The following is a 27,206-nucleotide window of genomic DNA, read 5'->3' on the forward strand; positions in this document are numbered from 1 at the left end:
GATTTGAACTGCCAACCTTTTGGTTAGCAGCAGAGCTCTTAACCTCTCCTCCACCAGAGTTCCTCTAAGTGCTTTATGTGTGTTAAATCACTGAAACCTTTCATCCGGCATCTAGGTGGGCTTTGCTCCTGCCTCTCAAACAAGGATAGACACATTCTTTCCCTCTTTTGTTTGCCACATTTACAATCAAATGTATTTTCAAAATCAAAACAGGAAAAACAAGGGTATAAAATGTTAAAAAGAAATGAGCATTTAACTTAGATTTCTGAGTCTAATATTGCTGAATTTAAAAAGTTATGCCATATTTTATGTTCAGTTGATCTTTTTGCATTTTCACACTTAGTGTTTTTGAAATTTGGGATTCGTCTTACAATCATGTACTCTTTACCTAAAAGCTTTTTTATTTTGATTAACACCTTAGATATAGAGATAGTAGTAGCTTACCAAGCAGAGACAGACCCCTTTTCTCCTGTGCCTGGAAGAAAAGCACTTGCGCGCCTGATGGAATTCTCAGTCTGTCCTAACCCTCTGCCTTAGTCATTTGATGTTTAGTGATTTCCTAGGGGAAAGATGTACCCAAACTGAAAAGTTTTTCCTTGGGCGCTAGTCTGCTAGCTAGCATTAGAACCTTGCTGTTTTTGTTTGTTTTTTCCTTTTTAAGTCTCCTGAATATGTCTGGACTCAAAGCCCTGGAAGTTCTACCCTCATTCTGTCTCACTTCTCCTTTTCTTGTCTGAAATCACTATATAAGATAGACATCTGTCTTTACTAACTGTTCTTCACTTGCCAGAGTTTAGAGAGATTTTCCTTTTCTCTTCGTTGGAGAAAAACTTTTGAAACAGTGCTGTCCAATAAAACTATCTGCAGTGACGGGTATATTTTATATTCTGTATTCTGCACCATCCAGTATGTGGCTGTTGAACACTTGAAATGTGACTAGTGCAACTAAGGAACTGAATTTTAAATTAGATTTAATCTTAATTAACTTTAAATATCTACATAGTATTGGACAGTGCAGTGAAACTGTCACTCAGTTCTGAATGGGCAGGCATCCAGTTTGCAAGCTCATTTACGCAGCATAAAATCTTGGACTTGAATTACACCAGTCACTAGTGACTAGTTTAGTTTTCATCTTTACCTTTTGAAGTTTAATCTTCCTTCCTTCCTCATTAGGTGAATTGTGTAATGAAAGTGTAATCATTACAATTTAATTTTCAAGTTCTGTAAACCCTAATGGAAGATTAGTGATTAATTCCTTTTGAAAAACTTTTTTAAAAAAACAAAAAAATTGCAGATTTTCATAAAATCAGGGTCCATCATCTAGATTATTATTAATATTTTGAGATTTTTCCTTTTTTTGCTTAAATATTTTAAATCCAGGCTGTCATGACATTTCACTTCTAAATAGCATATATCTTTAGAAAATAAGGAAGTTTTCTTACCATGGTATTTTTATAGACCCCTAACATTTAAAATTGTTCCTCATTAGCTAAGAGCCAGTCCATGTTCAGATTTCCCTGATTGTCTCCAAATATTTGGTTTGTTTAAATCAGAATCCAAGCAAGATCTATACATTTCATTCAGTTGTGTCTCTTAAGTGTCTTTTTCTTTAAGATTTTATTTTTTAAATAGTTTAAGATTTACAGAATAATTGCAAGAATGGAGCAAACAATTCCTATATATATCCTTTACCCAGATTCATCAGTTGTTAACATTATATTGCATTTGATTTATCTTCATTTGTCTTTATACCTACTCATACAAGTATATATACTTATACCAGGAAATATATATGTATATTATATATATCAGATATATATATTTTTTACTGAACTGTTTGAGAGTAAGTTGGCACATGATACGTCTTCGCCCCAACATACTTTAGTGTGTATTAAGAATAGCAACGTGGACTTAAATACCCACAGTACAATTATCAAAGTCAAGAAATTAACTCTGACACAATGCTTATATTTCATCCTTATTCAGATTTCATCAATTCCGGTATATTCTTTATATACATAAAAAAAAATAAAGGATCATGCGTTGTGTAAAAATACCATATTGCTTTACCCATTGCTGTTAAGCCGATTCTGACTCATAGCGACCCTATAGGACAGAGTAGAAATGCCCCATAGGGTTTCCAAGGAGCAGCTGGTGGATTCAAACTGCCAGCCTTTTGGTTAGAAGCCATAGCTCTTTAACCACTGCGATACCGGAGCACCTATGTCTCTTTAGGTTTCTTTAGTCTGGCACTTCAGATGTATTTCAAGACATGTTTTTGAAGAGTACAGATCAATTATTTGTATCGTGTCCCTTGGTTTGGGTTTACCTGATATGTTGTCATGATTCAATTCAGGTTATATACTTTTGGCAGGAATACCACAGAAGTAAAATGTGTTCCTCTCAGTGTTTCACATCTGGAGGCACATGTGAGTTCGACCTATTACTGGGGATATTAACATTGATCACTTGATGAAGGCTGTGTCTGCCAGGTTTCTCCACTTAGAAAGTTAATCTTTTTTTCCCTTAGTATTGTTTTGTTGGGAGATACTTTGAAACTATGTACATATGTTTCTCCTTGAAATTTCATCCATTAGTATTAGTATCCATTGCTGATTCTTGCCTCAATCAGTTGTTATTATGATTGCCAAGTACTGACTTATTAAAAATCCCATCAGTTCTTTGCCATTTTTAAGTTAGCTTTCTTTTATAAGGAAGAGATTTTCCTTCTCCCTACGTATTATTTATGTTAGTGTGGAGTCCTGGATTCAAAGTCTCTTTTAATCTAGAAGAATTCTGAGAATGAATTCATACCGTATATATTAAAACAAATGATGTCTTACCCATGCTGTTGTGTAAGAAGATTCTGGCCTTTGTAACTTTAGCTGGACAAAATTAAAGAGCAGTGGTAGTAGAAGAAGCCTTCATACTTTAAGAAAATTTTTTGAGAAGCTTAAGGTTTTTTTTTAAGGTTTAGTTGGGTGAGGTGAACTGGGGTGTGGGGCAGATAAGGAAATATTGGTATTGAAAAGGTGTTAGGGTAAGGATACGTCTGTGCATTTGAACCAGGTGGCTTCGCATGTTTGCGCATTGGGGAGAGAATAAAATGTTTTCCATTTTACTTTATCGCGTGTATATCTTAGTCTTGAGCTCTTGAGAGTAAAGAATTCTTGATGACACTGACCTTATGCCATCTGTTTGTATTAGTTTTCTCCAGCAAAGGTATTGGAGACATACTTACCAAAGTTTTCAGAAAAATCTTAGCAGTACTGCTCTACAGTACCCCTAAAAACAGGAATTAAAATAAAACAGGGTTAGAGTTAGCGTAAACGTATTACATGGGTTTGAAGATTCTGGCCTCTGCAACTTTAGTTATGCAAATTAAAGAGCAGAGTTAGAAGTTTTTAAGTGTTAATTCCTTTTATCTGTGTCTCAGTAAATTAGGCACCAAGAAACCACTAATTTATTATCAGTAGTTAAAAGAAATTCACACCCAGAGTTTCAAACAACTTTTTGGACAGCTGAGTCAAGCAGATAGTAAAATGCAAATACAGAAAAGTTAACCTCGAGTTGGCCTAAAGTACTGATGTGTATGTACTGATAGTCTCTATTGAGCCGTTGTTATGTGTCAGACACTATTCTAAGCACTTCACATTGAATTCTGGGGTAGATATCGCCACGTTTCAGATGAAGAAACAAATACACAGAGGTAGTAACTGACTTGTCCGTGGTCATTTAAGTGTCAGGCAGGGATTTGAACCCAGGCATAAGCAATCTATAATAGCACCACCAACTAATTCTAGATGGTACTTGTATTTTATAATCAGAGTTACAAATTTGTGCTGTAGTTGTCCACTTGAATGAATAAATTTCTTTGTCCTCTAGGTTATGGAGACTGACATTCAGATAGACTATATAAAAATTAAGAATGCAGTATCTTTTTCTTCTCCCAGGCATGTTAATCCACATTGGGGTGAGGTGGAGGAGAGAGAAAAGGAAACTTTTTTTTTTTTAATCATTTGTATGTAAGTAATGAATGATTAAAAAAAAAAAAAAAGTTGCCGTGGAGTCAATTCCGACTCATTAGCAACCCTATAGGACACAGTAGAGCTGCCCCATAGGGTTTCCAAGGAGTGGCTGGTGGATTTGAACTGCTGACCTTTTGGTTAGCAACCGAGCTCTTAACCACTGTGCTACCAGGAATCCACTGAATGATAGTAGGGGTCTATAGCTATTGTCGGAAACCCTGGTGGTGTGGTGGTTAAGTGTTCCGCTGCTAACCAAAAGGTTGGCAGTTCGAATCCACCAGCCACTCCTTGGAAACCCACTGAGGCAGTTCTGCTCTGTCTTGTAGGGTCACTATGAGTTGGAATCAACTTGACGGCAACCATACAGGTTTTTTTTGGCATAGCTTTTTTTTTATTCTGGCTACTCCAGAATTTTGGATTTTCTAATGAACCGTAATCTGTTTTCTTAACTTTGGGACTCTTAAGCTAGGCTTAAGCATCAAGTCCTGAAGTAGTACCACTTTCAGACCAGTGTCCAAAGTCTAGTCTGGAAACCAAATGAGTTACAAATTTGTGTGGTCTTTAAAAAGAAGGGAGCAGTTTAATAATTAGTATGCTTTTTTGCATGTGTCATTACTGTTTTGTTTTTTAAAGGGAGGATGGAAGTGTACGCTTTTATATATCCTTAGGGTATCTCCGAGATGCACAAACTAATTTCTGGTGAAGAAGATATTACTAGAAAGATGGGATGGGTGACTTTCGCAGTATACCCTTTGTACAGTTTACCATTAGTGTATAATAACTTCAAAAATAAGTAACGCCTTTTTTAAACCTAAGTGTATTGACTCCATGTTCTTTATAACAGCAAAATAAAAGTTCCTTGAAGTTTTAAAACTTTACTATAGAAACTTCTAAGCATATCTCAAAATAGAATATCCCCTGCTTCAGCAGTAATAATATTTTGCCAATTGAAAGGATAAAAAATGTGACTGGAATTTGAACGTTATTGTATGTCTCTGAAAACTGTAGGTTCAGAGATTTGAATTTATCAGTGGCTCATTATATACAGTCTGTAATTCAGTTTTTGTGGTAGATAGTGCATAGGCTGTTAGACCTTATAATTGAGAATATTTTATGTTAATATGTACTGCTTTGAAAATAAAACCTGTTTAAAAACATGTTGCGTTTTAAAAGTTTTAATCTATACAGATATTAGCAGACATAGTTATGTAGTATGGTAACCCTTTTATATGATCCTGTTTTTAAGAGTACGCCTGTAAGTCAGAATTGCAATTAATGATAGTGACTCGTTATATTACTGTATATTTTAGCATGTTTCTTTTTTGAATATAACACTGGAAAATGTGGAAGGAGTGGTAAATGTTCTGGGCATTCTCACCGAAAAGTAACACCAGTCAGGAAAAAAGACCTAATTGGCCATATGTGAAGAGCAAGAAGCAAATGTGAATTGTCTTAACAACTAGGAAGGGCTTTTTGGGAAAATGCAATCTTTTGTTTAATTGTGTAAAGGAGCATCACTAAGAGAAATATGGTTTTTAATATGTCTAAATATGTAGCATTGGTGATAGTTTGCCACTTGCCCCTGGTTTAGTTTTGTTTTTTAAATAAAAGATGTATGTCTGTTTTACATAAAGCATTTTGAATGATACTTGATGGTACCAGGTTTGGTTTTTTTAAATTTTTTTTTGGTTTAGTACATTTCTAACAGGGAAGGCCAAATGTAGATACAGGTAGCTCTCTTGATAGGATGTGTAATGAGAAAGACCATAAGGATTAGCTAGATTGCAATGGGTGCAGGAAATCCTGCGCCTCCTTTTAACCAAATCTTGGCTTTTTATGCAAGTAGAACAGCAGCATTTGTTAGCCACGATTCTCAGTGGTTTGGCAATTAAGCAATGATGTTGTTGTCCTCCATTTTGTGATCTGATGTGGTTATCCTCCATTTTTGCATGATGCCAATTTTTGCATAACGACATGGGCTTTGGAATCTAACCATGTCAGTATGCGAGGAATAGGTGTAGTGTTTTCTTGCAGTTGTCTTACACCTGTCTCTGAAGTAGAGGGGTAGGAAAAAAGTCTTACTAGAACCATTTGTGGGTTCAGTTAGTAGTGTCTGTGGCTTGCATCCTTGTTTTACTTTTCATTTCATTATTGGATTAACACAGAGGTAATAACTGACTTGCCTGTGGTCATTTAAGTGTCAGGGCTGGACACTTTTTAATCTTAAGCCGTTATAGCTGTATCTCAAAATTGCCTTAGGTGAAATGAGTGCTTGGTGGTACTTGATAGTAGCTTAGAAGATAACTTGTTGCTTTTACGTATGTAGCTCTGTGAACCGTATGCTACAGAAATATTTTCCCCAATTATTGGAAAGGTAATTATTGATTAAATGTACAAGATTCTAAGGACTCTACAAAAAAAAAAGGTCCGTATACCTCTCCTAAAACTGGATGGGCAACTCGGTTTGTATAAGGCCTCCCTGAAGCCCATCTACAGTCCCTTTGTATGATATTGGGAACCACTTGTTTATTTCCACCATTAGCTCTGGAACTAAAAGCAACTTATAAGGTTAATGTTAGGAAGAACTGAAAATTAATAATGCATAAAGTTTTATTATAACCAAACTTGTAAGTTACATACCTCACAGCTTGGTGTACTTGCCTTGCATTGCAGCATGTACTTGAGCTATTGTAAAGCTGGTTAATCTTCTACTTTATTACCGTGTTTGTATTAATGGTTAGACAGTTGCTTGGCTCCTTGGCCTGGTTTTCAGTGGGTTACTGTAACTGCAGTTTATAACTAGGTATGTATGCAGTCATTGAGGTATAACAGGGAAGTGAAATTAAAACATAGCCTCTTAATCTCATGTTGTATCTTATTCAGATCTTGACCTGGTTATATTTAAGCACTATTGGCAGAGGAGTTTGACAAAGAATTTCTTTAGAGAAAATATAGTTAACTTGGCTTGGCCTGTCCATAAGAGACTAGTACAGTGGAGGTCCCTGAGAAGGAAGGCTAGACAGCTGGGAGACATGGATGGGACGACTTGATTTTCTCTGTACTTTACCGTTTTTGTTTATACTTTGCAATGTGAATGTATTTACCCAGTGCAGGAAGCGGTGGCCAGCGGGGGGCGGGGGAGGGGGACCTAACCTGGCTAAGGCTAATAAAATAAAGGCTTCAAATAGCCTCCCTTATTGGGACTTAATCTGTCACGCCACACTTTTGTCACTCAGAATACTAATGACCCACTCTGTTAGAGGTGTCCTTCCAGTAACAAATGACTTGTGTTCTTACACACTGAGTTAGTTTTCAAAGATCTACCTCCTTTAGATCTACTGTATTTGTTTAGCAAATACTTCACTATCTTCTAAGTATACAGAGAAAATCTATTATTTTCCTTTTTAAAACCCTTCAGTAGCTCCCTTTGCCTGTAAATAAGTTCAGGATTCTTATTGAGGGTACATTTAGCTTGTTTGGCCCTTGCTTATTATCTCTATAACCTTTCCACTCCTCAAGCCTTTCGTAGCCTATACTCCCAATGTTACAAAATTACTTGTTCCCTTAGGCAGCTGTGCTTTCACATCTTAGGGCCTTTGCACATGTTGCTTCTGTTGAAAATTCTCTGATCCATCTCCCTTGTAAATACTGCTTTATCTGTAGAGCCTTCTTTGACAAGGCCTCTTAGATACTTTTGGCTCTTTTTTTTTTGCATAGTATTGTAACGTCGTTTACTTGTCTGTCTATTCTTGCTAGTCCAAGTTGCTTTAGATCAAGAACTGCGACATTTTTAAATCATTCCCTCTGTCTCTGTTGCTCTTTTTATGCTGTACCTTCATTTTCAGATTTCCTGAAGCCTATTGCATATGAACAAGTTAACCCTATTAAATGTTTAGGGAGGGTAAGAGAGGACAGGTCCAGTAGATCAAAGATCTTAAAATAAATGGAGAAACCATGACCTCAAATCCCTTTGAACCATAAATGCTTGCTCTGAAATGGGGCTTTTTTGTTTAACTTCATCCCTGTTCATTCTGCCTCTTAGTTATAACCATAAGGTTATGACTAAACAATTAAATGCTATAGAAAAGCAAAAAGCCTATCATTTGGCCATCAATTGCTTTATTTGAAGTGATGTAACAGAGTTGTCACTGTTGATCTTGGAGCACTGATGAGAATTTGTTATGATGACAGTATATAAAGGTTAAGTTTTTCTAATCCATTTTGAAACATGGTTTACTAATTTTTTTTTTTTTTTCCAGCTCCAAAACCTGGGTATTAACCCAGCAAACATTGGCTTCAGTACTCTGACTATGGAGTCAGACAAATTTATCTGCATTAGAGAAAAAGTAGGAGAGCAAGCCCAGGTGGTAATCATTGATATGAATGACCCAAGTAATCCAATTCGAAGACCAATTTCAGCAGACAGCGCCATCATGAATCCAGCTAGCAAAGTGATTGCACTGAAAGGTATAGAAGATTGTGCGGCTTTTTTTCTTAAAACTCTTCCCTTTGTATTTTCTATGCAAATGTAATAATTCACATCTACATTTTTAGTATGTCGATTAAACTTGCTAAAATAAAATAGATTTCCAAAGTTAATGCTAGTGCTGAACTTAATTTTAACTACTTTTGTGACTTAGAATGTTTCTGTGAAATGTCTTACTATCTACTCTGCATGGATCTACTTGGAAATATTGTAAGTTTGGAATAAATGCATTTAAATTAATCTGTGGTGTAATAAGACTGCGCTAAAAGCACATCTCCATGTACAGAGGAAATAAGAATATAGTGATTTATATTCTGAATTAAAGTACACTTTACTGATAGAATTTAATTATGGTAACTTGGCTTTCACGTTATACTGTCACATTTTTATACATCATTTAGGTTATCAAGTACTAAAAATGGCTTGAATTTACACTGATTGTTAAAAGTGTGTGTATATGTAGGTGGGTCCTAAAGCTTGGGCATCGAGAGTATTTTAAGTTTATTCAAACTAACTTTTTAATTGTTACAACAGGGGACTATATAGCCTGTCAGTCTAAACTGAGTTCAAAGAACCTCATGCTGTCTAAGAGCCTGTATTCATTTTTTTCCTTTTCCTTTGGAATTTAGAATGCAAATATAAGACCCTTTAAAACAAGTTTTTAAGAAGGCGAGGTGACAAGCTGGTTGACTCTTTAAAAAGGCATTTAATTGCCTTTTGTTGTTGTTGTTTTCTTGGTAATGAGAAAGGAAGAGTTCAGGTTCTCAAAAATTTCTTGCTAAATTTGTGGGTGAGTTATTAAAAGCACTGAAGTTTTTAACAGATTTTTCTTCATGTGATTTAAGCTTTGTATTTAGTAACAATACGAGAGAATAAAGTGTGGGGTGGGACTAGCATATTGAAACCAGGACTTTGAACCGGTTCCGAACGGTTTAGTCATGGCCAGTTGAACCGACAGAAACAAGGCAGGGCTTTGCACTGGTTCAAAGCAGTTCATTCACAGCCCACGGAATGTACAGATTGCATAGCAACCAGATCTCTTGCAGGGTGCCTTTTGACCTTAGTAGGAAACAGGCAATGGTGTCCCACTCAAAGATGGCTGGCAAGGCGCTGCTTTGAATGTGGGTCGCTCTCCACAGTCCTGCCAGTAATCCAGTCTCCTGCATCAGGCTCCTGAAAGTTTCCTGATGCAGGAAATTGGGTTATTGGCAGGACTGTGGAGAGCAGCACACATTCAGAGTCACACGGTTGGCCACCGTCGTTGAGTGGAGCACCGCTTCCTGTTACCTACTCAGGTGAAAAGCAGTCTTGCAAGAGATTCGGTTACTAGGCAACACATACATGCTGCCCTCATTTCTGCCAGCCATGACTGAACTGTTGAGAACCGGTTTGAAGCCCTGATTCAAACAAGTATATCTCCATTCCATATCTAAGGTAGGAATTTATCTCCTCTCAAGAGAAGATGGTCCAGCGTCTACCTAGGACCAGATGTTTTAAGGCATAAGGTTTTTGCTTCTACTGGAAAACATATATTGTATTTTAAGGCTTTAAACTCCCTTCAGCCTCCTTAAAGAATTTAAATTCAACTGCTAGTAACCTTCACGCCTCTCTGTAAAAAGGCCATCGTTTTGATCTTGTCAAAATTCTTTTCTATTTTTAATGTTATTGTTATCTTATCACATTTCTTAATGCTTTCTTATGTGTGCAGATGGTGAGTTATCTTAAATTAGATTGTATTAGTTATTGTCCTGTTCTATAAAGAGAATAAATTGAAAATATTTTCAGAGCATTGTATAATAGCATCATAGATTTGTGCCTATGTGTTTGCCTTGAAGTTTAGCTGTCATTCCTGGCCTCCCTCCCCAAATCACCCCACATGCATATACTCCAACTCCTTTCGTATGAGAAAGAATAAAAGTCTTAATAATCTGGGGCCTGGGGAGGCAGCAAAGGAAAGTGAGTCATTCCCAAATACTTCTTCCCTCTGAAGCTGGCTTTAAAAACCCCTTGGCTTCTTTTTATAAGCAGGACTGTAACTCTTAACAATTTTTAAGCCTGGTCCTGGTTTACATACTGTGTGGGATGGGAATAGCATTGTTTTACGGAAGAAGTTTTTGAACATATTATGAGAAGGGTGGTGGTACAAAGCTGTATGTTTTCTGTCCTTTCTCCTTCATCCCCCAAAAACTATCATAATTTTTGTCCTTCAGGAGCCAGATTCTCTGTGGCTCAGGAATGGAGTTTATCTAAGGACTGATCTTGATAGTCTAGTGAGAACCGTGAGCTTTGGCCTCTGTTAATTTAAAAGAAATCACTTTTTGGACTGTGTTGGATTTCAGATTACAAGTACAAACAAGCCCCCTTGCATCTGACTCAGTGGACTCTTAACAGTGGCAAATTTCATCCTTTTTTTACTAAATGTTTGCATCTTACTGGGATGAAGCTTGAACTTTGTTCTCTTCTCCAGTATATTAACAGCATCCGAAACTGTCTCCCTTTGTCTCCCTCCCTTTCCTCTAGCACCTCTATCTTTCCTTTGTATTGTAAACCAGTTAAATGTAGCATGTCTCTTGTGTGCTAGTAGCAACAAGGTTGAGTTGAAGTAGATTCTCTTAACAAAAAGCAGTTTCTGCAAGATTTAGTTGGATGGGAGATGACTGCCTTTTAAAAAGTAGGCATTTCTCCATGTGTTTGTATGAGATTTGCTTTGTCCTGTGTAGTACGACTAGTTTATGTGTAGAATTAACGTAAGTATGACAGTTACAATCTTGTTCCTTTTTTTGCATCATTGTTAAGGTTTTTGTTCTTCAGACTAATTTTCAGTTTCAGTTTAGAATCCTATGGAAGTCATACTGTCTGTTTAAGATGTGTTTTTTAGAGGTAATATAATGAGTAGATTTTGCTTAAGATGCAGTGAGTGTTTGGTCAGTAAGCTATTCTCTCTTCAGTTATTGCCACTCTATCAGTATGACTTCTATAGTTGGGTATTAGTCTCATGATAGAACTATTTTGTTAGGAAGTTACAGAGCTAGTTACAGAGCTGATTTAGCAAGTTATTAATTCATCCTGTACTTCCTATTTTTTTAGTAATTCATAATTCTTAATTTTGTTTTTAGCTGGGAAAACTCTTCAGATATTTAACATTGAAATGAAAAGTAAAATGAAGGCTCATACCATGACTGATGATGTCACCTTCTGGAAATGGATCTCTTTGAATACGGTTGCTCTTGTTACGGATAACGCAGTTTATCATTGGAGTATGGAAGGAGAGTCTCAGCCAGTGAAAATGTTTGATCGCCATTCTAGCCTTGCAGGGTGCCAGATTATCAATTATCGTACAGATGCAAAGCAAAAGTGGTTACTTCTGACTGGCATATCTGCACAGGTAATATTTTTCCAGTTTTTAAGAAGAGGGCTAGAGAACTAATGTGCCCAGAATGCAGTCTGTTTTAAAATTTGGTCTTCTGTACTCAGTCCCGTTGAATCTTCACAAGACATTTTTTTTTTTCCTTTCTTTTTTAAAAAAATGTTGCAGGCTGAATGCCTTAGTACCTGTATAGTGACATACTCCTAAACCAAGCATTTTTAGCTCTTGTAGTGAGTGGAAATTAAGTTCCTATATGAATGATTTGGGGTTTACCGTGGAGAATGTGTACTATGCTGCAGAGTGAGCACTTTTATATCTTTTTCTTTAAGACAGTATTAAAAGGATGGTTGCTTATAAAACACATCCTAAGCAATTATGTTAAGCTTTAATAAGATTATGTTTGGAGCTAAATTTTAAGTTAAAGAGGTATCAAGTCCTACATTGAGAGAGGCTCAATAACAGGATTATGAATGCTGCTAAAGATTACAGAGGATTCAAATTATTTCCTAATTGATGAATCTGGAAGTTATCGGGTCTCCTAAATTTACTCTCTTTGATCCTTTGTAGCAAAATCGTGTGGTGGGAGCTATGCAGCTTTATTCTGTAGATAGGAAAGTATCCCAGCCCATTGAAGGACATGCGGCTAGCTTCGCACAGTTTAAGATGGAAGGAAATGCTGAAGAATCAACGTTATTTTGTTTTGCAGTACGGGGTCAAGCTGGAGGGAAGGTAAGTTTTGGCTTTGGAAATTGGTGAGAACTTGTCTTCGTGTTTCTGCCACTCATTAGTCATGTAATTTCAAGATAATTTCCTTGTTAACTTGTTTTTAATATTAATTGAGATCTGTGATGACTCACTTTATTTAAATTCTGCTTCTGTTTATTTGGTTTGACTCTTAGCTATTAGGAGATTTTCTTGTGATACTTGTCTAAAATGAATACTGTTCTCTATATCAGGTATTTATATTAGTTAAGACTTTATCTTGACCATCTTTACCAAAGGTCTGAAGTCAGTATCTCCTAGCTTTACTGTGTGTAAGAATCACTTAGGGTTGTTAAAGTGTACATCCTGTGCCCTACATCTAGAGAGTCTGATTCAGTAAATAGAGCCTGTATAGTCTGCATTTTACATACCCTTGGTGACTTGATGTAGATAGAATGTGGACCACAGTTTGAGTAACATTGCGTTAAGGCAGAGGTTTTCAACCCTGGCCGCGCATTGGGATCATCTGGATAATTCAGATACCAATGCAGAAACCCTATTGTAGACCAATTAAATCAGAGTAGGTGGAAGGGCATGGATATTAAAAAAAAATAGGGGGCATGTAAATTGTGTGGCCAAGGTAATGAACAAAATTACTTTGTACGGTGGACTTTTTAGTTGCAGGCAACAGAAACAAGGTCTGGTTGACTAAAGCATCAAATATTTAGTAAAAGGATATTGGATAGCTCATAGTAGCTGGGAGTGCTGCAAAACAAAGCTTGGAAAATGAAGAGAGGTAAGGGAGAATGGGCAGCAACTAGGGTCCCAGTCAAACACCATGCCACAGAACTCTGAGGTCTCTGCTGCTGCCATGGCTGCACTTCTGGATGCCACAGCTAGAACTGCTAACCCTGGAAACTCAGTGTGAGTGCCCCTTCCAGTGCCAGAGTAGCATCTCTGAAGTCTTTATGACTTTGTCTCTGATTCCCTATTTGAACTCTAATATATGCAAGGTCTTGTGCCCACATCTTAGTGCTAAGAGGGGTTTAGAAAACAAGTATTTGGTGTTTGGCCTACAAAAATGGACTACCTTCCAGCAAAACTTGTAATGAGTACTGTTAATGGATTGAATTATGTCCCCCCAAAAATGTGTTGTAAATCCCAACCTCTGTGCATGTGGTTATAATTGCATTTGGTAATGAGGCAAGGTTAGTGTAGGGTATATCTTGAGTCAGTCTCTTTGAGATATAAAGGAGATTAGGTAAGCGAGGAGAGAAGAGATGAGACAGATGCCAAGACACATGGAGATCTCCAAGGAACCAGGAAGCAGAAGCTGAAGAGACAAAGACCTTCCTCCAAAGTCAACAGAGAGAAAGCCTTACCCTAGAGCTGGTGCTTTGAATTCGGACTTGTAGCCTCCTAAGCTGTGAGAAAGTAAATTTCTGTCTGTTAAAGCCATCCACTTGTGGTATTTCTGTTATAGCAGCGCTAGATATGTAAGACAGGTATTTTTACAAGTACTGCCCCCCCCCAATCAGAAAGAGGGTTTAGATCCTGGGCATAACAAAGAAAACTGAACTTCAATTTTATTAGAACATTTGTCTTTTTCCTTGTAAGTAGTTAAAAAAAAAAAAAAGAGGGGGGGATAGCAACTATTTAAGATATGATAATCTGTAGCCTTGGCAGGGAGGGAAGTGTGCACAGAGAGGTAAATTTCTCCCTAAACTTTAAAGGTGAGAGATTCCCTGAACTGAGAAAACAAACATCCCAGCTTCTCGTTATAACAAGGATAGAAAGCACTGATGTTCAGATCCGAATTGATAGAATTTAAACACTTAGGTTTTAAAAATTAAATACTACCCTTAAGATACAGGGTGGGACTTTTTTGGTAAAGCCTACTGGAAGGAAAGTGTCAATATCATTTTTTAATAATATCTGAAAACATGTTTATAGGTTCTTGAGCTTATTTAATACTTGTGCTGTATTTCTTGTACTCTATCATGGCTTTGAAGATAGTCATAATTTTTCAATATTGCTAGCCATCTAATTAGGGATGAAACCCTTTAACTTTCATATGGTATATATCTTTTAAGCTGAGTTTTTTTTCTGAGTTTATTCCTGACATGACTACGCAAAATGTATAATGTTCTTTTACTGACATTATTTACTTTCTCTTGCCTGTTGATTGCGGCATGAGACGTTTTAAACAAAATTTATAGGTGTATGTGATTAGAGAGACACCTTGCCTTAGGCTTTTACTTTCTGTCTGCATCACAGTAGATGTACGGGCAGAGAAGAATTACACAACTTAAGTTGGAATATTAAAATATAATCGAAAGTCGAGAAAGTACTTTCATGGGTAATGTTTTAGCATTCTGTGCCCTTTATTTAAAGTAGATTATTTGAGGTATGATTATGTTTCAGATATTTAACTGACTTAACATTTTCTTTTGAAATAGTACAGGTTCATAGGAAGTTATAAGTCAGTTCAGAGAAATCTCCTGTACCCCTTACCCAGTTTCTCCTAGTGGTTACATAGCTATAGTACATTAGCAAAGCCAGGAAATTGACATTGGTACTATGTGTGTGTGTATATAATTCTGCCATTTTATCATGTGTAAATTTGGGATACATAACTACTTCATCACCACAAAGATCTCCTTTGTGCTACCCCTTTGTAGTTAAGCCCAGCCTCCTTTCCTCCACTGTCCCTAACCCCCCAGTGCTGGGAATTAATTCTGTCTCATAGTGACCGTATAGGTCAGAGTAGAACTGCCCCATAGGGTTTTCAAGCCTATAAATCTTTACAGAAGCAGACTGCCCACATCTTTCTCCCACAGAGTGGCTGGTGGGTTCAAAATGCCAACCTTTTGGTTAGCAGCTGAGTGCTTTAACAACTGCCTACCAGGGCTTCTTTCCCTAACCCTGGCAACCACTAATTTGTTCTCTATCTCTATAATTTTGTGCCTTCAAGAATTTTATGTAAATGCAATCAATATAACGTATGACCTTTGAGTTTGGCTTTTTCCATTGAGCATAATGTCCTTGAGATTCATCCTTATTTTTGCTGATTTGATTTCATGGATGAATGTAGTTTAACTAGTTACCTGTTGTGTAGGACATTTTGGTTGTTTCCAGTTTGGGGCTACAAATAAAGCTGCTGTGATGAACTGGCTCTTGATTGCTAAAGGATTTAGGTTTAATATGAGTTTTATTTTCTTTTGAACAGTTACATATCATCGAAGTTGGCACACCACCTACAGGGAACCAGCCTTTCCCAAAGAAGGCGGTGGATGTTTTCTTCCCTCCAGAAGCACAAAATGACTTTCCTGTGGCAATGCAGGTATTTTAGGCAAAATAATTTTTAAAATCTCTCTTTAGAAAAAAATGCAAAAACTACTCACAGTCACAATTGTGCTTTAAATGGAAGTTTATATATCAAGTCAGTCTCTCATGCAAAAATTTATATACACCTTGCTGTATACTCCTAGTTGCTCTCCCCCTAATGAGATAGCACACTCCTTCTCTCCACCCCATATTTTCATGTCCATTCAGCAAGCGTCTGACCCCCTCTGCCTTCTCATCTCCCCTCTGGACAGGAGCTGCCCACATAGTCTCATGTGCCCACTTGATCCAAGAAGCCCACTCCTCACCAGTATCACTTTCTATCCTATAGTCCAGTCCGATCCCTGTCTGAAGAGTTGGCTTTGGGAATGGTTCCTATCTTGGGCTAACAGAAGGTCTTAGGACCATGACCCCTGGGGTCCTTCTAGTCTCAGTCAGACCATTAAGCCTGGTCTTCTTACAAGAATTTGAGGTCTGCGTCCCACTGCTCTCCTGCTCCCTTATGGCTTCTCTATTGTGTTCCCTGTCAGGGCAGTCATCAATTGTAGCCAGGTACCATCTCACAGTCATATAACTTAAGTGATGTTTAAAAGATTCCCCTTCATTCTAAAATAGTTTATTAGTGAAACTTTGTGAAATGTGTAAACTGGGTTATCCTAAGTTGTTCAAACTATACACATATTCTTGTGTTTTATATAAGAACTTGGACTAGTCCATATTTAAATATTGTGAACCACAAATACTAGTTTTTAATTTCTCACATGAACTCCTTGTCAGAGTTCTGGAATTTCACCATCTTTAAAATGGAATTGAACTAGATTTTCTTATTTTCTGCCTACAGATTCATTGTTTTACTGATGTGTTGATTTTCTTTGAACAGATCAGTGAAAAGCATGATGTAGTATTCTTGATTACTAAGTATGGTTATATCCACCTGTATGATCTTGAGACTGGTACCTGCATCTACATGAATAGAATCAGTGGAGAAACAATCTTTGTTACAGCACCTCATGAAGCCACAGCTGGAATAATTGGAGTCAACAGAAAGGGACAAGTAAGGAAACCTTAAAACTAAAATTAACCAATAAAATGAATTAATACTTGCTACTGTTTTCAAAAAGTAAGTCGGGACTTTGGGTATCAGAAAATAGCACATACCTGAAAATATGGAAGTGTATGAATAGAAAGTCTCCTTTTAATCCTGTATATGTGCCTTTATTGTCAAAAGACAATACTTGGGCCACATTTGACAGACCGTGTACTTTCTACAGCGACTTTTTTCATATTATAATCTCTGAAACAGGTTATAAACTACAGGGAAGGTAATTCTTAACTCCTTAATTATTACAAAATATTTAATGTTGGAAGGTAATATGTTATAGTAGCTATTGCAGGATGCCTGGAAAATTATCTCCTTGGATAAGAAAAATCCATTAGCTGTTTTTGTCACATTTGAGGAACTACTCACACCACCTAACAAATGGTCTTTTTTCTGTGTTTTCTTAGTGTTTTAATATAATTGGAAATATTCTACCAAGAAGTATCTTATTTTCTGAAAAAAACTTGGTACTGTTTTTAGTCTTGCCTTTTACTTGTTTTCCTCCAAATTGGTATTTTTACCAGGCAGTAAGCAAAGAAAGGTAGATAGTTGGGGGATTTTTGTTTGTTCTTCTTTTTTACTCAGTTGGTTTATGAAATCTGATATGTATATGAAGAAATTCCTGTAGAGAAAGGGAGTTTTTCCCTACCTATCCATTCCTGGAAACCCTGGTGGTGTAGGGTTAAGAGCTGTGGCTATTAACCAAAAATTTGGCAGTTTGAATCCACCAGCCACTCCTTGGGAACCCTATGGGGCAGTTCTACTCTGTCCTATAGGGTTGCGATGAGTCGGAATCGACATGACAGCAGTGAGTTTGGTTTGGTGTTTATCCATTCCCTACTTTAACTCCAGACCTGGTTAGGTGCTTCTGCTTTATGCCCCTGTAACTTATATTCCTCATCATAGTACTTATCACACTGAATTAAAATTGCTAATTTAACTGTCTCAGTCACTATTCTTCATTAGAAAAGGGACTTGTCTTTGTTTAATTGTATTTCTAGCACCAGTCAGTGTCTGGCACAAAAGTGGTTTTAAAAATTCAGTAGTTACTCTTCAGTAGCATGTGTCTGTCTTGGAAAAATCAAGAATGAATTGACCTTCTGGTGAACTACGTGAGTGCTACTTAGAGAATTTCTAACGATCGTGAAGTTGTGAAACTGGGAAACTTTTTATTTCTGCTGCTATGCTGATGTTTTTAAGATAAGTTTAAACTAAAGAATCTGGAATGGTTTCGCCATAGGTATTTGGTATTCATAATTCTGCTTCTGGGAGCTTATTGATAGTTGATACTAAAAATTGATATTAAACTGTCCTTCCCACCCCCACCCCCAGTTTTACATGCCAGCTGGTTTGAGTAAAGATTTAGGTATTTATAGTAGCCTTAAACCTCAGGGATTTCCTGTACTCTTTTATCAAAGCAGACTACTAACTGGGCATATGCCCTTAAGTGATGAATGTATGGTTTCTCTTGATTGAAAAAACAAAATCAATCAAGATGACATTATAGCCACATTCCTGTCTCAGACACCTTTGCTATTTAGCTTAAATTTCAAGCTTGGTAGAACTGAGTACTTCAGAAGATAGAGGAATAGTAACCTCCTCTGACCCCTGTGAATCCTAAGTACTGATTACTAGAAATCTGGTAGAACAATCTAGAAGTATGGTAAAGATGAAACTGTGTGTTAGGGAAGACTAAGGTAGTGATCAATGGGAAGCTTCTGGAAGTGTAGTTAGAACTGAATTTGTTGGTCTTGCTCATTTTTTCTAGGAGGTAAGAGTTCAGTCAAAGGTGGGGGTTAAGATCTCTTTGGTTACTGAGTTCTAAAATAGTGCTCAATTCTTATTCATCTTGGGACAAAAAAATTTCCATTTTCATTTGTCTAAAATATATTAAACGTGTTTTGTGTTAGTTACTGCCTGACACTAGTAATACAATTAAAGATAAGACCCTTTCCTGCTGTGGAATATGACTGAGAAACAGACAAGCAATTACAATAATATAAGAAATGCTGCTAGGAGTAATGTAAGTAGTTATAACCCAGGGTATATAGCCACATCTGGCCTTGAGGAAAGGGATGGATGGGTAGGGCAGGATTCCCTTTCTCTAGGGCATTTGAGAGTAGTTCAGCTCTTGGGGGAAGGTAGGGCAGCATTCTATAGCAGTGACTTTTTAGGAGGACCAAGGGTGGGTAACAGTTCTCTGAAACAATTAGAACTTATCCTTTACCGATACCACATGTGCCTCTTGGTTCTTTCAGTATCATTAAGGCTATTCACTAAGCATTTATTAAACATCGACTGTATGCTCTGCATTACAGTAGGTACCTAAGGATACAGTGGTCCCTGACCTTATTGAGTATATAATCTGGCACCTAGGAATATAAATGAAATTAAGGTAAATTATTGAAAAATTCTCGTAGAAAAATCCCAGAGTTAAAAGGAATATAGCTTAAACTTCTAGGTGAGCCCTATGTTTTGTTTGGATTTCATGCCGCCTTCAGATTCATTTCTGAAAGTCAAAATTGCATTCACTGAGACTCTGTAAGCCATGTGAAATTGTCTTTTCAGAGCTAAATTAATCTTTGATTTTGATCACGTTAAAAAAGAATGGATGGTAGCACAGCAAGTAGAGCTTGGACAGTATGAAGTAGGGGGTTTTAACATGACAGAATGGCCATATTTTAGGAAACCCAAAATGATTTAGCACCCTATGGCACTCAGTCTTAAATCTCCCTAGTCTTCTCTTTTCTAGCCTCTTTCTTTTTTATATCTCTTCTTCTTTTCTTTTATTGGCTAACAAGAAAGCAGCTATCACAGTTTTAGTTTCAATACCCTAAGTAATAAACTTGCTCTAAACAGATTTGATATCGTTCGTATCCAAATAAACACATTGCGGCTATCTATTAATCTTTAAATTGCAGGTTCTGTCAGTATGTGTGGAAGAAGAAAACATAATTCCCTATATCACCAACGTCCTACAAAATCCTGATCTGGCTCTGAGAATGGCTGTACGTAACAACCTTGCTGGGGCTGAAGAACTCTTTGCCCGGAAATTTAATGCTCTTTTTGCCCAGGGAAATTACTCAGAGGCAGCAAAGGTGGCTGCCAACGCACCAAAGGTAAATAAGCAGTTACGGAAATTAAGTGGCCGTGATTGGACTAACGTAATATTCCTTATTTCTAATTCTGTCAGAAGAGGCACCAGGTTTCCACAGAGATACTAGCCTCTTTTTAAGTTACAGGTTCCTTGACTAGAACATGATGATTACCTGTTTGTGCCTCTAGATTTGGTTAAGACAAAAAAGCCTCGTAAAATTCAGGACGTTAGAATGATGTGTAGACCTAGCAAGCTGTGGTTTACCTCAATGTAGTGATGCTTGCTTAGGTGTTTATGCAGCTTGATGTTCATAAATGATAACTACTGATTTTATTTTCAAATGTTGGAGATTAAACACGTTCCGTCCAGTTTATGATAGATAGCGTTGTCTGAAATCAAACTGAATTTATTCCCATCACCATTGTATTATGTCGGACTGAATTAACACCTCATATTTCAAGCCAGTATTAATTATGAAATTTGCACTTAATGTGAACTTGGGGTAGTAACTAGCTGCAAGTACTGTGATTATACTTACTCTCTTACATGTTGACGTTATAGTTGGTATGTTCCTGATTCTGAATAATCTTATAACATCAAACCAGAGCTGTGACAGATGTTGACTGAATCTTTACTATAGATGTGGAAGATCAGAAATTTGATGTTAGCAGATGGGATCATGCCTTTAAAATTAATGTAAGATACTCATACATGGAATGATTAATGTGATATTTGGGTCACCTTAATCGTCTTTAAAATTTCACTTTCTTAAAGGGAATCCTCCGTACTCCAGATACCATCCGTCGGTTCCAGAGTGTCCCAGCCCAGCCAGGTCAAACTTCTCCTCTCCTTCAATACTTTGGAATTCTTTTGGACCAGGGTCAGTTGAACAAATATGAATCCTTAGAACTGTGTAGGCCTGTACTTCAGCAAGGGCGGAAGCAGCTTTTGGAGAAATGGTTAAAAGAAGATAAGGTAGGTTAACTTGTCAACATATTTTTGCTTTGATTGAATTAAATAACAGCGTTACAAAAAAATAAAACCAAATTGCCGTCAAGTTGCGTCCGAGTCATAGTAACCCTAGAGGACAGAGTGGAACTGCCCCATAGGGTTTCTGAGGAGATGGATTCCAGGTGTCACACTCTTGGTTAGCAGCCAAATGCTTAACCACTGCACTGCCAGGGCTCCAAATAACATGGTAGAGCACGTTAAAAAACAAGCCAAGAGAGGCTGCACCAAAACGTGTTCAGCCATTATTCAATACATCCACTGTCTGTTATAGGAGCAGACATTGCATGAGATGCATAAACTGATTTCCTTTTGGAAATACATTTTTGGCACATTGAGGTGGGGGTATTTCTGTTGTTTAGTTTTTAAAATAGAATCCAGTATTCTTGCTTAGTTGTTAAAATTACTAACCCTGAAGTGAAGTGCTATGCATTTGCTTTAGGAAAAGCTTAATGGCAGAAGCTTACTTGAGTATGCATTCATATTTGTCAATATCTGTGACAGATATTTATACATAGGAATATATTTCTATGTTCCACACTTGATATGTGCAGTTGTTTCAACCATACAGGTATTTATGTCTTCTTTTAGAGCTTTCCAAGTATCATCGAAATTGTGGTATTTGCTGCTGGTAAGCGTGTGTACGTGTGCCAGAAAACATAATGTTATATAAAATGTTGAATTGTAGATGTGTTAACAAGAAGTAGGGCTGTCTAATGAAGTACTGTTTCCCAGAGTGGTTTCACAGAATGTAAACCAGGCCTCCTTGGAAGCCATTTAGGGGCAGTTATGCTATGTCCTGTAGGGTCACTGTGAGTCCGAATCGACTCGACAGCAATGAGTTTTTGTAAATTGGTGTTACATGGAGAAATATTTAACTCAGTGTCTTTAAAATTTATTTAAATGTGAACCTTTTTTATGTTGTTAACTAGGTTTCCATACTGAAGGATTTCTCTATGCCTTTTGTATTTACTCAGTCCTTACAATTTCTTTTTACACACAAAGATCTAATGATACTATGTTCTGTAGAGCGCACTCTGGAAAATATTGCTAATTTGTAAGGCAACAGACAAGTTTCAGCAACCCATTAGTGTTATTAGTCCTTTCATACCACCACAAAAAGCCTTTCTCCACAGTGATAATGTTGACTTGCCCATGTTTTATGCATTGTCAGGAACTGAGGTGGTACTGTTTAAAGCACTCCGAGTAGTGATATTTGATGTCCATCCTAATTGTTTAAGGTAAGGAAGGATGGAAACCACCAAGGTAACTGAGTTGACCTATATAACAGAGGTAAAAGCTTTTGGGGTATTAACTTCTTTTGTGAACAATCATATGTGATCCAGTTGTGGTAAAAGGGACACTGGTCACCCTTCATTAGTTAACGTGTTCTGTTAAGAGGTACAGATTCTTGATAAAACATTTTATTTCTTGGCAGTGAATATTAATTACAAGGACTACTCTCTGAAGTAACCATTAGAAGTAAAAAAACCAACTCTAGTATGTAAAGCAAAACTGTTCTGGGAAGCTGCTTTCCAGATTGGGGAGCTGAGTTATTAAGGCAGGTTGGATAATACAGGATAATATCTGCTTGTGTGTACCACCTAAACATTTTTATCTGTTACTCACCTTGTGCAATTAGTTCTGCCTCACAGTCCTAAATCTAAAAGACAAAACGGTAATTTAGCTTACATCCTTCAGGCATACAAGCTACGGCCTAATTTTGGTAATGGTCCTTATAGTGAGCCTCATCTGGCTCATTCAGTAATATATTAAACTTTTTGATGTAACGTTTTTGAAAAACTGGGACCGCATGGGTCGGATATGAGAATTTTCTTAGTTGTTAAAAGTATAAGATTTTGCTTTACATAAACTACTTACAGTCCTAAAAAGGTAGCTGGTAATATCTATAAATATGAAGTCTTCGTGAGCTTTTTATCCTTGTTTAATTTTATGAGGTACAGAGAATCCTACCAATACATTGCTGTGAATACAAGATCAGAGTCTTTACCACTCATGTCTCCTGTGTAGTTATTTATAATATATTCTGGGAAAATTGGGTAGATAAGTACCTATTGTGTTAGTTATTATTTATAGTGAATTTAGTATCAGTTTTTATGGAACAGCTCCTGTGTAATTAATCTCTTTTTTTGCTTTGGCCAGCTGGAATGCTCTGAAGAACTAGGTGATCTTGTGAAATCTGTGGATCCTACATTAGCACTTAGTGTGTACCTGAGGGCTAATGTCCCAAATAAAGTCATCCAGTGCTTTGCAGAAACAGGTCAAGTCCAGAAGATTGTTTTATATGCTAAAAAAGTGAGTTCAGTGAAACAAACTCTCAACATAAATTTATTAAGACTTTATCATAGAAATTAGGCTGTAGCAACTCTCAGTGGCTTTACTAGTGAATTTCCTTAAATTTTGAACTTTGAAGAGTTTAAAAACCCTATCTTAGCTCTAAATAGAATTCAGAAATAGTAATAATTACTCTTGCATGGCTTATCAGATTTTAAGATGGCAGGGGCATGTTTAACCTTTTAGAACAAAATTTGAAATGGTCATTCATTGAAAATGGATAAGGGAATTATTAGAATGTACAGCTGCTTGTTCAAATAAGTCATCACCAAGGTGTCCATTTGCATAACATAAACCAAGGTCAAATTGATCATTCTTAATCGAAATTGAATTTGTAATTGCACCAGTAGTTCTAAATTGGTAAGATTTTATTGTAGAAGAAGCCTTTAAATGCTTAAAAAATGAAACTTTGTAGGTGGCTTTAAGTTTTTGTCCATTTATAGGTTGGATATACACCAGATTGGATCTTCCTGCTGAGAAATGTAATGCGTATCAGTCCAGATCAGGGTCAGCAGTTTGCTCAAATGTTGGTTCAGGATGAAGAGCCTCTTGCTGATATCACACAGGTAAAGAGATTAAAGGGTATTTTGTGGACTTTTATTTAAATGGAGAATGGGAGGATCAACTTAGAACAACTTTGAAGAAGTTTATGGGAATTAGAAGTTGTATCTATATGGATAAACCTGAAGTTTCTTATAAAGACAAGTTACAGAAGAATGGATAGTATGATACCATCTATGTGCAGTTTTTTTCCTTTCATTTACATATCATCAGCAGTATCATACAGTAGTTTTTAAACATCTTTAAATAGTACCTTTTATATTACATTATATTTTGTAGATTGTGGACGTCTTTATGGAATACAACCTGATCCAGCAGTGTACTGCGTTTTTGCTTGATGCTCTGAAGAATAATCGCCCATCCGAAGGTCCTCTACAGACGCGGTTGCTTGAGATGAATCTTATGCATGCACCTCAAGTACGTTTTTCATGCTTTTTAGACGTGTTTTCACTACTGTTGTAGAAGTTACTCAGAGTTTCTGAGATTATTCAGTTATTTGAAGCTACTAATGTACCTATTCCTCACTCATAATAAGTTAGCTAACATTCCTTTGTACTTTGTCTCTTTTATCTATTCATTATTGAATCTTAATATTTGATCTGGATGTGGAAGTACTGATATCAATGGGGTGCAGAAATAAACTCACTCTGTTTGTGGTTTTATAGGTTGCAGATGCAATCCTGGGGAATCAGATGTTCACCCATTACGACCGGGCTCACATCGCTCAGCTGTGTGAAAAGGCCGGCCTGCTGCAGCGTGCACTGGAACACTTCACTGACTTGTATGACATAAAGCGTGCAGTTGTTCACACCCATCTTCTTAACCCTGAGGTATTTCAGTCTCTTGTTTAACAACTGGTGTTAGTTAGTTGACATAATGAAAGTGTGTTTGTGGTGCTGGCTAATAGTAATTTCATACTGCCATGAGGCTCAACATTGTTTTGCTTATTTATTTTGTCTCCTAGTGGTTAGTGAATTACTTTGGGTCCTTATCAGTAGAAGACTCCCTAGAATGCCTCAGAGCCATGCTGTCTGCCAATATTCGTCAGAATCTTCAGATCTGTGTTCAGGTGGCTTCTAAGTATCATGAACAACTGTCAACTCAGTCTCTGATTGAACTTTTTGAATCATTCAAGAGTTTTGAAGGTAATTAGAAGGTTCTGGGTTGTTTTAATTAAGCTGGCCAAGAGGGGTAGACTTAAGATCACAGGTTATTGGAAATCTTGTCTTTCTAAAAGCTTAATTTTATCGAGTATTTTAAGTTTTATTATTCAGTAAATGGTGTCAGGTACCTTTTTGGTCAAGTCCTAGGGGTTGTGCAGTGAACAAGACTGTCTACTTGAATATTTTATAGGTGAATTAAAGGCAGAATTTTACGATACACAGTTATGACAAAGCCACTACATAACTGTAAGATGAAAATACTGATGTTTGGGTATAATAAGATTTCATGCTTATACTGTCTGACTCTGTAATGGCAAGAGTTTCTAGACAAGGACATTTTGAGTCTTGTTACTATACAGCAGGGTTCCTCAACGTTGGCACTAGACGTTTTGGATTGGGTGGTTCATTGTTGCAGGGTAGGAGGGCGAGCTGCCTAGTGCGTTATAGGCTCTTTAGCAGCATCCCTGGCTTCTATCCAGTAGATACCAGTAGCATCAGACCCTCCCCACACCCACTGGGACAACCAAAAATGTCTCCAGACGTTGTCAAATGTCTCCTGGGAGGAAAATCACCCCCAGTTGAGAACCAGTGCTGTACAGAGTACTAATGTAATCACTGGTGGGTAGCTCTTATGTTCATTAACTAAACTGCTGGTCCCCAGTTACCTTTTCTCCCCTTTCTTTGTGGTAGTGATCTAGACAGGAAGAATAAGAGATTCTACAAGTTTTCTTTGTTTCTATATGTTAACTATGCGCTAAATTTATATTGTTTAGTATAGTACCCACTGGCCACATGTGGCTATTTAAATTTAAAGTAATTCAGAATTAAATACAATAAAAAATTTAGTTCTTCAGTCACGCCAGCCACGTTTCAAGTACTCAATATCCACGTGAGGTTAGTGGCTACTGTATTGGACAGTGCAGATATAGAACATTTTCATCATTACAGAAAGTTTTGTTGGACGGAACTACATTAAATTCTTCCCAAACTACTTTTGTATGTTTCGTATTAACTGCACGTGGAAAAAACAGCTGGTATAAGGGACTTCATTTAAAATTTCTCACATGGAGTGCGATGTAATAATGAACTTTGGTATTGAGCAGCTGCCCCTAATTATTTCTAAACTATTAGAAAACACTAAGTTGGGATTAAAGTGCAAATCAATTTTATTGAACTGGTTCCTGGATTAAGTAGTAGTCTTATTAAGCTTTTTGAGCAGTTTATATTTGGGAGTATCTGTTATTCAGGTGGAGTCCTGGTGATACACGGTTAAGAGCTCTCCTGCTAATAATCAAAAGGTTGGCAGTTCAAATCCACCAGCTGCTCCTTGGAAACCCTATGGGGCAGTTTTACTCTGTCCTGTGGGGTCGCTGTGAGTTGGAACTGACAGCAACAGGCTTGGGGGTTTTTTCGGTAGTATTCAGATTCCTTCTTGGAGTGTAACAGTGTTTTTTGTTGTCTAAATGTTCTTGAGTTTTGTCATTCTCAAAGGTGCATCTGTGTTTAATTTCAGTTATTTGTTTCTTTAAGGTCTCTTTTATTTTCTGGGATCCATTGTTAACTTTAGTCAGGACCCAGATGTGCACTTTAAATATATTCAGGCAGCTTGTAAGACTGGGCAAATCAAAGAAGTAGAAAGAATTTGCAGAGAAAGCAACTGCTACGATCCTGAACGTGTCAAGAATTTTCTCAAGGTAAGTGGTTTTGAGTAATGCATTTTCTGGTTGGGTTGAAGATCTGTTCTGCAGGGGTTTGGTCATGGTTTTAAAATATGTTTTTTCCCCAAATGTAAAATTCTTAGCATTCTGAAATTGTGTTCTGGATTATTTCTTCTAAATTTAATATTCTGCGGTTTCCTCTGAAATAGGGAAGGAAACTGGTAAAAAAAATACTTGAGAAAGAACATCTGCTTAAAGGGTGGGGGGGAGCACCATCATAAAGGAATTTCCTTTCTTCATTTTAACATAGGGAAGAAACAATTTTAGAAGTAATTTA

At 37.0% G+C, this 27,206-nt stretch overlaps 1 protein-coding gene across 2 annotated transcripts in view; it reads left to right on the forward strand.

Annotated features, from left to right (window-relative positions):
* The window catches only part of CLTC (clathrin heavy chain), a 64,055-nt gene that overhangs the window by 13,944 nt on the left and 22,905 nt on the right, over positions 1 to 27,206 (forward strand). Inside the window, exons 2-14 of one of the 2 annotated variants that reach the window (XM_010594281.3) lie at positions 8,288 to 8,495; positions 11,631 to 11,899; positions 12,449 to 12,610; positions 15,813 to 15,926; positions 16,809 to 16,982; positions 19,949 to 20,146; positions 20,899 to 21,099; positions 23,296 to 23,448; positions 23,931 to 24,053; positions 24,328 to 24,465; positions 24,714 to 24,878; positions 25,013 to 25,193; positions 26,742 to 26,905. In XM_010594281.3, coding sequence (XP_010592583.1) covers positions 8,288 to 8,495; positions 11,631 to 11,899; positions 12,449 to 12,610; positions 15,813 to 15,926; positions 16,809 to 16,982; positions 19,949 to 20,146; positions 20,899 to 21,099; positions 23,296 to 23,448; positions 23,931 to 24,053; positions 24,328 to 24,465; positions 24,714 to 24,878; positions 25,013 to 25,193; positions 26,742 to 26,905 — 2,250 coding nt within the window. The remainder of the gene's footprint in view (positions 1 to 8,287; positions 8,496 to 11,630; positions 11,900 to 12,448; positions 12,611 to 15,812; positions 15,927 to 16,808; positions 16,983 to 19,948; positions 20,147 to 20,898; positions 21,100 to 23,295; positions 23,449 to 23,930; positions 24,054 to 24,327; positions 24,466 to 24,713; positions 24,879 to 25,012; positions 25,194 to 26,741; positions 26,906 to 27,206) is intronic. The other variant, XM_064271305.1, reaches the window with a different exon arrangement.

The sequence above is a fragment of the Loxodonta africana genome, chromosome 18 (assembly GCF_030014295.1).
Source record: "Loxodonta africana isolate mLoxAfr1 chromosome 18, mLoxAfr1.hap2, whole genome shotgun sequence".
Classification (NCBI taxonomy): Eukaryota; Metazoa; Chordata; class Mammalia; order Proboscidea; family Elephantidae; genus Loxodonta; species Loxodonta africana.